The sequence below is a fragment of the Pristiophorus japonicus genome, chromosome 18 (genome assembly GCF_044704955.1).
Source record: "Pristiophorus japonicus isolate sPriJap1 chromosome 18, sPriJap1.hap1, whole genome shotgun sequence".
Classification (NCBI taxonomy): domain Eukaryota; kingdom Metazoa; phylum Chordata; class Chondrichthyes; family Pristiophoridae; genus Pristiophorus; species Pristiophorus japonicus.
In genome coordinates this window covers 50,561,462-50,575,634 of record NC_091994.1, presented here as the reverse complement: position 1 = coordinate 50,575,634, position 14,173 = coordinate 50,561,462, and the positions used below count along the sequence as shown (strand labels likewise).

General features: G+C 45.5%; 1 protein-coding gene across 2 annotated transcripts in view; it reads left to right on the top strand.

The window, feature by feature from the left end:
- The window catches only part of LOC139228717 (dual specificity mitogen-activated protein kinase kinase 2), a 96,334-nt gene that overhangs the window by 53,510 nt on the left and 28,651 nt on the right, over positions 1 to 14,173 (top strand). For both annotated transcript variants that reach the window (XM_070859994.1, XM_070859995.1), the window contains exons 5-7: positions 4,188 to 4,239; positions 6,249 to 6,373; positions 7,432 to 7,645. In XM_070859994.1, the coding sequence (XP_070716095.1) occupies positions 4,188 to 4,239; positions 6,249 to 6,373; positions 7,432 to 7,645 (391 nt within the window). The remainder of the gene's footprint in view (positions 1 to 4,187; positions 4,240 to 6,248; positions 6,374 to 7,431; positions 7,646 to 14,173) is intronic.

Here is a 14,173-nt window from a genome sequence, read left to right as displayed (position 1 = left end):
ACACTTGGAAACAACTTTAATTGTATCTAGGTTACTGCGTGCAGTTTTGGTTTCCATACTTATGAAAGGATATACTTGCTTTGGAGATAGTTGAGAGAAGGTTCACGAGGTTGATTCCGGGGATGAGCGGGTTGACTGATGAGGAAAGGTTGAGTTAAGTTGATCCTCTACTCATTGGAATTCAGAAGAATGAGAGGTGATCTAATCGAAACGTATAAGATTATGAGAGTGCTTGACAAGGTGGATGCAGAGAGGATGTTTCCACTGATGGGGGAGACTAGAACTAGGGGGCATCATAAAATAAGGGACCGCCTATTTAAAACTGAGATGAGGAGAAATTTCTTCTGAGGGTTGTAAATCTGTGGAATTCGCTGCCTCAGAGCTGTGGAAGCTGGGACATTGAATAAATTTAAGACAGAAATAGACAGTTTCTTAAATGATAAGGGGTTATGGGGAGCGGGCAGGAAAGTGGAGCTGAGTCCATGATCAGATCAGCCATGATCTTATTGAATGGCTGAGCACGCTCGAGGGACCGTATGGCCTACTCATGTTCCTATTTCTTATGTTCTTATGTTAGCATCCTGATGTTATAGGGTCACCTCTTTCTGATATAAGTTATTTTGGTGTTGCCCTCATCCTTTCATACCACGTGCAGTTTAGTCCCAGTGCGTTCCTATGCCACCTCCCAAAGCAAGTGCTCTACCCGGAATTCCTTCACGGCAAATGAGCCAAAGGTGGGCAGCGGAAACATTAAAAGGACACCCTCAAAGCCTCCCTGATAAAGTGCGACATCCCCCTGACACCTGGGAGACCTTGGCCAAAGACCGCCCTAAGTGGAGGAAGCGCATCTGGGAGGGTGCTGAGCACCTCGAGTCTCGTCGAATAGCGCATGCAGAAATCAAGTGCAGGCAGCGGAAAGTGCGTGCGGCAAACCAGCCCCATCCGCCCCTTCCCTCAACGACTATCTGCCCCACCTGTGACAGAGACTGTAATTCCCGTATTGGACTGTTCAGCCACCTAAGAACTGATGTTAAGAGTGGAAGCAAGTCTTCCTCGATTCCGAGGGACTGCCTATGATGATGACTTAAACCAGACACAACAAGGTGGGTCTTATAATTTTCCCTCCCTCAGGATGAACTACCCGCCTGCACTTGGAGCTGATGTGATTGGCATCTACCTGTGGGTGAAAGTCTAGGACATACCTTTGTCTTAGCACCTGCGTGTGATCATTGATGTCTGAATAAGCCGCACCTTTGGAACATCTCGTAGGTTACTGTCAGATGAGTTTCTCCCAGTGGCCCATTGGATAGAAGTGATGCCCACTATAATACTAGGCCACCTGGATCACAAGGGCTCCAGTTTCTTCTGAGTTTAATGAGCTGGTCTTGGCTAGGCCAGCAGTTGGGTACTGCATGGTCTCATCTTACACCCCCGAGGTGAGAAAGGAGGAATAAAGTTATCCAGAGCTCCTGCTTTGGACTGCTACCCAACGACAATCAAGCTTGTGGATGCCACATGAGAGGATTTGTTACTCTGTCCCTACAATCAGATAGCTTACCAACACTCAGACATCAGGAATGATCACTTGGGCATGTAGGGTGGGAAGGTGAAGGGTGCACTGTAGTAATGTTAAACTCACTTCTTTGATCCACCTGCAGACTATAACTGAGTGTCCAAATTCGCACATGCCATTTCTTTGCAGCCCTATCTCTCAACTTAATCTGTCGATGTGGAAGTTCCTGGTCTACTGTCTCTCATTTTCCAATCCAGCGTGGAAACATTACAAGTCGGAATTTAGTGTGGAGCTTTAGATATTCAAATCCGCATGTAGCGGCTACCTTCTTGTTTCTTTAATTTTAGATTTGATTTGTGGACCCTTTATGCCAGAGGCAGGCAAATATAATTTTATCCTCGCAAAACCTGAGCATGTTCGAGCAGTCGATAGTGCCACACATGTGATTGAAAAGAAAAATAAGGGGAGAACAAGATTGTGAACCATGACTTGTTCTATTTTTTGCTAAGTCCCAACTTCTGTAAGTTATTGCTGTCTTTGTCTGCCTTGCCAGACATGTCTAACTGAGCGGGCAAATGTATGGCATGACCTGCTCCCGACTGCCGTCGCTACCCCTTATCGCTGGCAGCCAGGAGCCACCTGGGACTATCTAGGCAAGGAGCTACTCCAACCCCTGCTTTTCACTTTAGAAACTGAGCAAACTGCGTTGGAACCAGCAACAGTTCACACTCGGTGCCACCATATTGGCTGTGTTTAAAGGATTTTTAATCAAAATGTCTAGTATAGTTTTGAACTCTATGATGCAACCTATATTTTTGATATCCTGTATACCTTCAGAGCTGTGACAAAGATTTCTTAGTTTACTGTACTTTAAAGTTCATTATTGGCTTTAGTCTGCCCTCTAGTGCAGATCTCAGTACTCTACAGTGGCACCTACAGTTAGACCATGTGAAGCTTTGAAATTGGGGATAAATGGTGTTTATAAATGCAGGCCCTTGGGAGCTGGAAGTTACTGGCTATTATGTGCACCGTCTCCTCTTTCTCACTATATGCCTACAACTTACCTGCTCTCTCCTGCAACAGTGTAATCTAATGTTTTAATCATTTGAAATACTTTCTCTTGGGATTTAGATCTTTCATATAACATCTGGAATGCATTTCCGATGGAATAAAGTAGGTTTAGAAAAACCTACAAAATATGCAATGTACGCATGATTTGGACAGCCTGAGCTGGTGTTCCACATTCCCGAATCCTTGTGTCTATAAACTGTTCCTTTTGAGCTGTGTTGCCAAAGAATGGCTGCAGTCCTCAAAGGGTTAATGGGAACATAGTTTGTAGTTCTGTGTTCTCATTTTGGGAAGGCAGAACTAATCTTAATTTCATAATAGCTTTATCTTGAATTGAAGATAAGTATTTTGCCATAAAGAATTCCCTATGCCAAATAGCAACAGTGAATGACACATATGATTGATTGCCTTAGTTGGCTTAGCAAATAATTGCATCTCATTTGAAGTTGAACCTTGAAGAATTTGTATAATATTGCATTTCCAGGAAAGTAAAATCACCTTTTAATTTTTAAAAAAACATGAAACTTGCCTATTAATATACTCATCAGCTTAACTTGTTCAAAGCTGTATGTGTCGTCCCATTTTAGTACCCAGTTGCCATGCTTGCATGATAACGTGTTCCTATTACTGCATACCAGTGCTGCCATGAGGGTGGTGTCTATTGTCTAAGCCTATAATCTTTGCATTTTTTTTTTAAATGAAATGACTATCTCTATCCTTTGCCTGAATAGAGCAGTCGTTGAGCATGCCTTTTTGCAAATACGTCTGTATAAGGAAATATATTTATATTGCCACGTTCTGCAGTTCAGCACTTAATCAAAATGCTGAATCTGGTTACTCTGTTCAGGCCATTAGGCACAAACACTTGGGTGACAAGTTATGATCACTGGAAAATTAACATTTCCCGAATGGTTTTGTTGCCCACTTGCACTAAATGCAGGTTTTAACGCAACTCTGATGACCTGTCATTGGACTTTGGTTATGAAGCCTGGGGTTGAACCCCTTGTCCTTTGTCATTTGATTCCCCACCATTCTTTTTCTCTCCTCGTGCTCGGCAGGTCCACCATGTTTTGCTTGTGTTCTGCTTTAATTTTGTACTGTTGCTTTTGCAGTTTTCTTCTCCCTCTTTTCTGTGTGTTTTTTAATTCACATACTTTTATTGTACATGGATTGCCCCCTGTGTGTTTTTCTGTTTTTAGTTTGTACCAGTGTCAGCTGTGGTGGTTTGGGTGGGGGGCAGGGGGGCGCGGGTGGGCGAACTGGCCAGAAGGAGGTCAAAGTGCACCTCCCGATTTCAAAAACCAGAAGTGAGGGCTGATTTCTCCCAATCTCTCTAGTAAGGAGGGGAACTTGAGGGGAGTAAAGCATTTTTTTTTAAAGTTCTGACTGTTGCTTGTCCTAGTCGAAATGTAGTACCCAACAACAGTTTGCATTTAAAAAGCGCCTTTAAAGGTGCTTCACAGGAGGGTCATCAGTCAACATTTCTAACTTTTTTACCAAATACAAAAATATGATGTCACTATTAGATAATTCCGTAGTATTAAAAACCTGTACGTAATAAACACAATGACACTTAACATGCTTTTTAATGGCATTTGTTCTGCAGGTCCTAAGAGGGTTGGCATATTTAAGAGAGAAGCATCAAATCATGCACAGAGGTGAGATGGAGATTAGGTCTACATTCTTGTGTTTGTTCGTTTTGCTTTAACTATGAAGTTGAGAACAAAACACTATCTAAATTTTTACAGTCGTAGTAAATCCCTAGATTTCAGCCGTCAGCTTTGTTTCTTGTGATGCACTAAGTAAGTATAACCCTGAAACCGGTTTTATAATGAGAGCTTTCAGTAATGCCAACTTTGACTTGATTTCTCGGATTGTTTGGCTGTTTGCATTCTGTTAGAAACGCTGAACTGACTGCGATGCAGCTTAACAAAATAAATAGCTGTGTGAAGAGTGACAAAGGGTAGCAGTTGGCTAATGTCAAAGGGAGAGTGTTTGCGAATCTCTAATGTGGTGCACAGCCCCTCGGACAAAACTACGCAAGCCCAAGCATCATGCAGAGCCCCACCAAACCGTGTCGAGGTGATCCTCTTATTCCCTCGGTGGAAGTGATCTTACATTTGGCAGTCTTTGAGGTAAATTTAAAAATGAACCTATGATGTTTCCTGGTAGGAGGCAGGAGAGAGATGAATCTTGCCACCAGGTCTTGCTTCCCGCAGCTTCAACTGTGAGCAGAGTACTAAACTAAAAGTTGTATTTTTAACAACTTCCCAGCATCGTGTCCAGTTAGTATTCATCTTTGGCACGTTGATGCCATGTCATCATCATCATAGGCAGTCCCTTGGAATCGAGGAAGACTTGCTTCCACTCTTTTAAAAAAAAAAAAAAAAAATAAGTCCATAGGTGGCTGAACAGTCCAATATGAGAGCCACAGTTCCTGTCACAGGTGGGACAGACAGTGGTTGAGGGAAGGGGTGGGTGGGACAGGTTTGCCGCACGCTCTTTCCGCTGCCTGCGCTTGATTTCTGCATGCTCTCGGCAATTAGACTCAAGGTGCTCAGCGCCCTCCCGGATGCACTTCCTCCACTTAGGGCGGTCTTTGGCCAGGGTCTCCCAGGTGTCAGTGGAGATGTTGCACTTTATCAGGTAGGCTTTGAGGGCGTCCCTGTAATGTTTCCTCTGCTCACCTTTGGCTCGCATGCTGCGAAGGAGCTCCAAGTAGAGCGCTTGCTTTGGGAGTCTCGTATCTGGCATGTGAACGATGTGGCCTGCCTAGCGGAGCTGATCAAGTGTTGTCAGTGCTTCACTGCTGGGGATGTTGGCCTGGTCCAGGATGCTAACGTTGGTGCGCCTGTCTTCCCAGGGGATTTGTAGGATCTTGCTCCGACATCATTAGTGGTATTTCTCCAGGGAATTGAGGTGTCTACTGTACGTGGCCCATGTCTCTGAGCCATACAGTGGGCGGTTATTACTACAGTCCTGTAGATCATGAGCTTGGTGGTGGATTTGAGGACATGGTCTTCAAACACACTTTTCCTCAGGCAGCCGAAGGCTGCGCTGGCGCACTGGAAGCGGTGTTGAATCTTGTCGTCAAGGTCTGCCCATGTTGATAAGAGGCTCCCGAGGTATGGGTGTCGTACAAAGGTAGCTGAAATACCAGGCAATATAAAGATGTGGTCTCCAGGACTAGTTTTCAATTTATTCTGGGCAGGGAGTAATTTTCCTGATTTTCTTCCCCTAATTTCTCTTGGTTTTTTAATCTGTTTTTTGCCTCTTCCAGGGGTCAGGTGGGCAGGGGGGTGTTTAATGGTGGTGCTACATGCATTACGATCGGCTCGGTGGACCAGATTGCCTTTTCCTGCCTGTTATTTTCGTCTGTTGCATCAGTTTTGCAAGTGATGCAATACTCCAAAAATAAGCACAGGGTAGTCTCTATGACAAGTATCCTAATAAATGGGGAAAGTCAGTGGTGAAAATTTCAAATGCAGGTTGAAATACTTCAGCATTTTACTTACATTGATGCTCTTGTGAGAGTTCCCTTGAGTATTCCTTTAAAGAATATATAAAACCAAATTAATTGTCTGTTTAAAGTAGGCAGTGAGGGATGTAAATGGTGCCAAAATGGCTGCACTTTCATTTCCTCAGTTATGTTGCCTTTTTATTTCAGATGTGAAGCCATCCAACATCTTGGTGAATTCTCGTGGTGAGATAAAGCTCTGTGATTTTGGAGTAAGCGGTCAGCTGATTGATTCAATGGCAAATTCCTTTGTGGGAACTCGCTCTTACATGTCTGTAAGTCTTTGTTCTTTCACAAGCTTTGTGCAGTTTTATTACTTTTTAAAAACTCGCAATTTATGAACAAGGTAATCTAACAAATAACTCTGTGCAACAACATAAGATGTTTGATGTGACCCTTTGTGTGATGCATTTTTTTTAAAACTTTTGTCTTAAGTGGTCACTCAAAAGTTGTGATGTAGCCAGATCAGTAAGGTGAAAAGATCTTAACAATTCCGAACTGCTTCACCGAGAGATCGAGGTTAATTAGATTTTACAGGTCATCCTAAAGAAGGAAATCATGTTTCAAAATAACATGTTGCAAACTATTTTAAATCTCAATTGTAACTCTTATTTTGGTGACCTTGGTGCTCTGTAGGGCTGATTTTGTGTACTCTCAATGGGGCAGCACACTCAGAGGGCATGCGTCAAAGATAGTAGCACTGATTCTCACCATGTTCCTTGCAACCATAGTGCCCTGCTGGGAGTGCAGAATTATCCTTTGCAACATTCAACGGTTTCTTTTCAAATAACCTGCAGTCGTTCCTCCCCAGGCCACTAATTTTGAATATTTATAAAGTAAAATCTGAGGAATGTACAGAAGGAGAAATCACTCTTTTTCTATACAAGCTCATTTGTAAATTTAGTACAAAATTAAGGTCTCTTTGCTGGAACATATCACTTAAAAGCATGTCCTAAGTTGATAAAATGGTTGCTATGCCTCTGTGCAGCACAGAAATGAAAAAAAAACTAAGGAACAATTTTAATGATGGAATATTGGCAAAATTATTAAATTGTGTCAACCTTTGATACCTGAATCACACGTCCCCTTCCAGCCAGCAGACGAGGAAGGTGGGAAGGAAGTAAATGATTCCATGGAAATAGACTTGTGGTAATATATTGCTGAATATAAAAAAAGTTCTGTTCTGTTACTTGTATAAAGATATCATGCATTTCACATTTTCTTTGTGCATTTTAGTTTCTTGGCCTCGGTGTGAAGTGAGTACTTGGAAATGTGTGTCTGGTTTGCCTACTTATGATACAAATTGCTGTACTGTACTACTTTCCCCCGACAGCCAGAAAGACTGCAAGGCACCCATTACTCTGTGCAATCTGATATCTGGAGTATGGGGCTTTCCCTGGTAGAGCTGGCAATCGGCAGGTATCCTATCCCCCCTCCCGATGGGCGGGAGCTGGAGGCCATCTTTCAGTGCCCATTGATGGATGGAGCAGGAGGAGAATCACACAGCACATCGCCCAGGGCAAGGGCCCAAGGACGCCCCATCAGTGGTAAGAACCAGGCAAATTTGCTGCTTAAATTTTGCTCCATGCTTTAGCCCTATGTGTATGATAAGTGCTTCCTGTCATCCAATGCTGGGTTAATTTAATGGGAGCGGAAGGAGCAGCGTGGTGGCCTGGTCCAGCAGTCTGTGTGGCCCCCCGGCCTGCGAGCACCATCGGAGCAGGCCGGGGAGCGGAAGGAGCAGCGTGGCGGCGTACCACTCCAGGGAGCAGCACGAGCTGGAGCAGGAGAGTAACGGCAGTGAAAAGGGACGTCACCAAGATCCAGGTCGCTGACTGGAGTTTGAGCAGGAGCGGCGAGGTCGGGGCGAAGGAGCGGCAAGAGACTGTAGAGGGATGTGATCGAAACCCAGGAGAGGCGCGAGTTTGGGGCCAGGAGAGACGAGGGCCCAGGGGCAGCACGGGCCAGCCCACACTGCGATATGTGTGCGCACTAGGTCCGTGCAGCAGAGCTGGTCTCCAGTCGTCCTGGTTAATCCTTGCCACTGGACCAAGACCTAGCTCTCTCAAGCCCGTGTGATGGTTGGTGTGCAATGGCCACCACACGTTAAAAAAAATCCACACACAGGCATCTTCCACCCTTCAAGATTTAGTTCGGACCTGGAATTTTAGGTCCTTCATTGAAACACCTGTGAACTTTTTGACGTGGAAGCAAGTCATCCTCGGTTCGAGGGACTGCCTATGATGATGATGATGATGATGAATTTAAAAATTGACATTTTAGAAACAGTCCATGTATTTGTAAATATCCTCAGCTGAAAATGAATTTACTTTCCTCTTACTAAACTTGGTAAGTGATTTATCATAATCAAGCTCTTCCTTTCAGAAATGTCAAACAGTGTTCATCAATTTAAAAACAAAATTATTTGTCACCTTCAGTTTTATTTCTTGAATTTCAAAAAACTGGATGACTTCCCGTGGGACTTGAGAAGTTGTGCAGTGAGAACCTGAGTTTGAGGTTCCATTCGCAAACTCTGCAGCAAAGGTTGCTTGCCGGGATGGGTAAATGGCTACTTGCTGGGCCAGGTTCCTGTCAGCTGTCTGCTTGTACATCTCTGATAGCTAAGGTGAAGGAAGAGTTGGGAATATTTTATGTACAAACTGCTCCTTGGCGTTCTCTCTCAACCCACAAGCTACCTTTATCTCAATAGCATTATGTGCCTTGCTGGTTTGGTTGTTCACCCATGTCCTCGGTTACAGCAGTGACCTATATTGAAGAGAACCCCAATACATCCTGGAGCAGATACTTCAAATTTAACGGAAGCTCATACTTTGGACTGGCTTGGAGGGACTATACTGCAGCGAGAAATCTATACCAGTTTGGTACTGCTGCCCAGCACACGAATGGACACCATAGGTTGATGCCTGCAATTTCCCATTCCTAATCTTAACTCTGCTTCCTTAGAATGGAGAAAATCTGAAAGTCAGTCACCCAGCCACATTCCGAAACCTGGTTATTGACTGGAGACCAGCATCAGTGGAGCCTTAGTAACGAGACTCTGGCCTGTATGCTTAGCAATGGGGGGTGTGGTGAAAAGAAGAGGGAAGCGTTATCCTAAAAAAAAACCTCTCCAAAAGTACAAGAGTCTGAGAAATATGTGTGTGCAGCAATGCTCACTGGGCTTTTAGTAACTTTTCCAAATTGAATAATGTAACCAAGCTTATTTATTGTCTTGGAACCAGTGTGCTGTAGGAAAAGCTCCACTTCAATGCTGCACGATAAATTGCTGTCTCTCGCTCCTAATTCATTCCCTCAGATTGCTTCAAGTACAAGCACTGCGCACCATACTGTATTTCACACTAGTCTTGTATAAAGTCAAGTCTCTGTATATCAAAGTTTAGGAGACTAATCAGAAACTTTATCAATACTTCAATGTATCAAGCCTTAAAAGTTTAATCTTTTTTTTTACTGATTCTTAGTGGGGTCTATCTATGTAGGCATTCAGTTCTCTAACACATCTCTGTGGTCTCGTAACGATCCATTTTTTAATGGAGTTGAAATCCGAGCATTCAGCCCAGTTGAAGAGTTCTGCCGTTTTCCCATTTTATTTTGTGCTTTAAAACTGCTGATTGGAGGCATTTGAAAGAAAGAAATACTTGCATTTATATAGCACCTTTCACGACCTCAGGACATACCAAAGTACTTGCTACCAGTGAAGACGTAGGGACTAAAGCAAATATAAAACTTGACTATATCCTGATCACTCAGGCTCTCTATATATTATATGGAACTCCGGATTGAAGCACAGGATTTCTAAGAGCAAATTAACTAGTTTTATCAATGTTCAGCTGCAGAAAATATCGTGGCCCTTCATAAATGTAAAGGGCATTGTTGTTCACGGAGTGTTAAATCGTCTTGTTCTGGGAAATACATGGATTGTCATGGACCCTGCTTTGTATGGAGAAAGAGTCTGACTGAACATTGTGAGCTCAAAGTAACGTGTGACCTTAGTCTTTTATTGCAGGTCTCCAGAGCGTCTCTCCAACCTGTGAAGCCTCCTTAAATACCTGGGATCCCTTGGGACTCCAGAGGATGAGCCCTCTGGTGGCTGTACAGAGTAAATACAAGTTAACATATATATAACACTAGCCCACCCTGCCCCCCCCAAAGTGAATAGTGTAACTATTTACAATGTGAGTCGATCTGGGGCACTTCTTGCCCTGGTTGATCGTCTCGGTGTGAAAGCTGGCATTGTTGAATCATTTGTTGCCCCTCGCTGGGCTGCTGTACAGCTGGCCTTGCTGGGCTGCCTGGTGTGTTGGGCCCGGCAGGGCTGCTGTGGATGATGGGTTCTGCTTCGTGGTCAACCGTGCTGCCGGTTGCCACTGATGTGTGTGTTGGGGGATCAAAAAAGGTAGGGTCCAAGGTGGGTTGCTCAGGGTAGTCTGTGAATCTGAGTTTGATTTGGTCCAAGTGTTCCGGGTGAATGAGTCCATTTGAAAGTTTGACCCGAAACACCCTGCTCTCCCCTCTTTGGCCACGACAGTGCCGGGAAGCCACTTGGGACCTTGTCCATAATTCAATACAAATACAGGATCATTGATTTCAATCTCGCGTGACACATTTGCACTATCATGATATGTACTTTGTTGAAGCCGCCTGCTCTCTACCTGTTCATGCAGATCAGGGTGAACTAACGAGAACCTTGTCTTGAGTGCTCTTTTCATGAGCAGTTCAGCAGGTGGGATCCCAGTGAGTGAGTGGGGTCTCGTGCGGTAGCTAAGCAGGACTCTGGCTAGGCGAGTCTGCAGTGAGCCTTCAGTTACCCTCTTCAAGCCTTGCTTGATGGTTTGCACTGCACTCTCTGCCTGACCATTGGACGCTGGTTTAAACGGGGCAGATGTGACATGTTTGATCCCATTACAGGTCATGAATTCTTTGAACTCAGCACTGGTAAAACATGGCCCGTTGTCGCTCACCAGGACATCGGGTAGGCTATGTGTGGCAAACATGGCCCGCAGGCTTTCAGTAGTGGCAGCGGACGTGCTAGCCGACAGTATCTCACATTCAATCCACATGGAGTATGCATTTACAACCACAAGGACCATTTTACCCAAGAACTGGCCTGCATAGTTGACATGTACACCAGACCACGGTTTGGAGGGCCAAGACCATAAACTTAGCAGCGCCTCCCTAGGTACATTGCTTAACTGCGAGCGTGTATTACATCTGTGAACGCAGGACTCTCCTAAGTCCGCATCGATACCGGGTCACCACACGTGGGATCTGGCTATCGCTTTCATCATCATGATGTCTGGGTACTGTGGAAGTCATTGATGAAGGTGTCTCTGCCCTTCTTGGGGACCACTACTCGATTGCCCCACAGAAGGCAGTCTGCCTTTATAGACATTTCATCTTTGCACCACTGGAATGGCTTTATCTCTTCCTGCATTTCCACTGAGACACTGGACCAGCTCCCGTGAAGCACACAGCTTTTGACTAAGGGGTCCTGGCTCGTCCAGGTTTTGATCTGCCAACAGTGACGGGTGATTGCTCACTCAAATGCTTCCATAACCATGGCTAAATCTGCGGCCCCGTGGTAGGCAATGGCAGCCTACTGAGAGCATCGGCGCAGTTTTCTGTGCCTGGCCTGTGGCGGATGGCGTAGTTGTAGGCGGACAACGTGAGCACCCATCTCTGGATGCGGGCCGATGCGTTGGTATTTATCCCTTTACTCTCGGAAAACAGGGATATTAGTGGCTTATGGTCAGTTTCCAATTTGAATTTTAGCCCAAACAGGTATTGATGCATTTTCTTTACCCCGTAGATTAACGCTTCTTTCTCAATCATGCTGTAGGCTCTCTCAGCCTTAGACAGACTCCTGGATGCATAAGCAACCGGTTGCAGTTTCCCGAAATCATTAGCTTGTTGCAATACACACCCGACGCCATATGACGACCCATCACATGCTAGTACCAAACGCTAACATGGATCATATATAACACAAGCAATTTGTTTGAGCATAACAATTTTCTCGCTTTTACAAAGGCATTTTCTTGGCTTTTGCCCCAAACCCATCCGTCCCCTTTTCGTAGTAAGACATGTAGTGGTTCTAGCAGTGTGCTGAGACCCAGTAAGAAATTACCAAAGTAGTTCAGGAGACCCAGAAACGACCGCAGCTCCATCATGTTCTGTGGTCTCGGTGCGTTCTCGATTGCCTCCGTCTTCGCTTTGATCGGCCTGATGGCGTCTACTTCAGGTGCCAGGAAAACGCACTTTGAGCGTTTTAACGTGAGCCCCATGCGGTCGAGTCGACTTAAAAACCTCCTCCAGGTTCTGCAGATGCTCGACTGTGTTCTGACCTGTGACCAAGATGTTGTTCTGGAAGACCACGGTGTGCGGGACTGACTTCACTAAGCTTTCCATGTTCCTCTGGAATATTGTCGCGGCTGATCGAATCTCAAACTGGCATCTGTTATAAATAAAAAGACCTTTGTGCGTGTTGATGCAGGTGAGGGCCTTCGATGATTCCTCCAGTTCCTGCGTCATGTGGGCTGAAGTCAGATCCACTTCGTGAATGTCATTCATTCCGCCAGTGTTGCAAAGAGGTCGTCTGCCTTTGGTCGTGGATATTTTGTCCTGCAGGAGAATCACCACAGATTCTGACCATGCTGTCTCCCTTGAGGACTGGGACAATGGGGCTGGCCCACTCGTTGAACTCGATCGGTGAAACAATGCCCTCTCTTTGCAGTCGGTCTAGCTCGATCTCTACCCTTTCACTCATCATGTACGGTACTGCTCTCGCCTTGTGATGGATGGGTTGCGCCCCCGGAATTAGGTGGATCTGCACGTTTGCTCCTTGGAATTTCCCGATGCCTGGTTCGAACAGCGAAGGGAACTTTTTTGAAACCTGGGCACACGAAGTGTGGTCAGTGGGCGACCCAGTTCCAGCGTATCTTTCCCAGCCAGCTCCTGCCGAGCAGCATGGGACCCTCGCCCGGTACCACCCAGACTGGTAACTTGTGCACCGCTCCATCGTAGGAGACCTTTACGGTAGCACTGCCGATTACAGGAATCAGTTCTTTTGTATAAGTTCTTAGTTTTGTGCGAACTGGAGTTAAGACTGGCCTTGCACCACAACCTTTCAAAAGTCTTTTTGCCCATGATGGACTGGCTCACGCCCGTGTCCAGCTCCGTTGACACCAGGAATCCATTTAGTTCATCATTGAGCATTATCGGGGAACAAGTCGTGGTGAATGTGTGCACCCTATGTACCTCTGTCTGCTCTGTCTGAGGCTCTGGTTTGTTGTGATCCTCTGTGGATCTGTCCTCCTCTGCAACCTGGTGGTTTGCAGGTTTAGCAGGGTTTGCAGCTCGCCTGCACATTCGTTGGAGGTGTCCCTTTGTTCCACAGCCCTTGCAAACGTACCCTTTGAATCGGAATGAATGGAAACTATGATCACCCCCGCAGCACCAACAAGGTGTTAATGGCCTTGCATTCATCACCCTTGATGGTGGACTCTGAGTCATCTGCGGATGTGCAGCTGCAGGCATGTGTGACCTGCCCTGTACGTTACGATTCGAAAACAACATCACTTTGTTCACAGTACTTGTAGCAGCACTTGTGTGCTGAGAGATTTGCTTTGTATTGTCACTGGTGGCAATGAATGCTTGGGCTATCGCTATGGCCTTACTCAAGGTTGGAGTCTCTACAGTCAAAAGTTTGCGAAGTATGGTTTTGTGGCCAATGCCAAGTATGAAAACGTCTCTGAGCAGGTGCTCCAAATGTCCTTCAAATTCGCAATGTCCTGCAAGGCGTCTTGGCTCGGCGACATAACTCGCCACTTCCTGGCATTCAGACCTTTTGTAGGTATGAAACCGTTACCTTGCCATCAGAACGCTTCCCTTCGGGTTCAAATGCTCTCGAACCAGTGTGCCCAAATCATCATACGATTTCTCCGTGGGTTTCACTGGAGTGAGCAAATTCTTAATGAGGCCATACGTTGGTGCTCCACAGACGGTGAGGAGGATCGCCCTTCGTTTGGCAGCACTCTCTTCCCCATCTAGCTCATTGG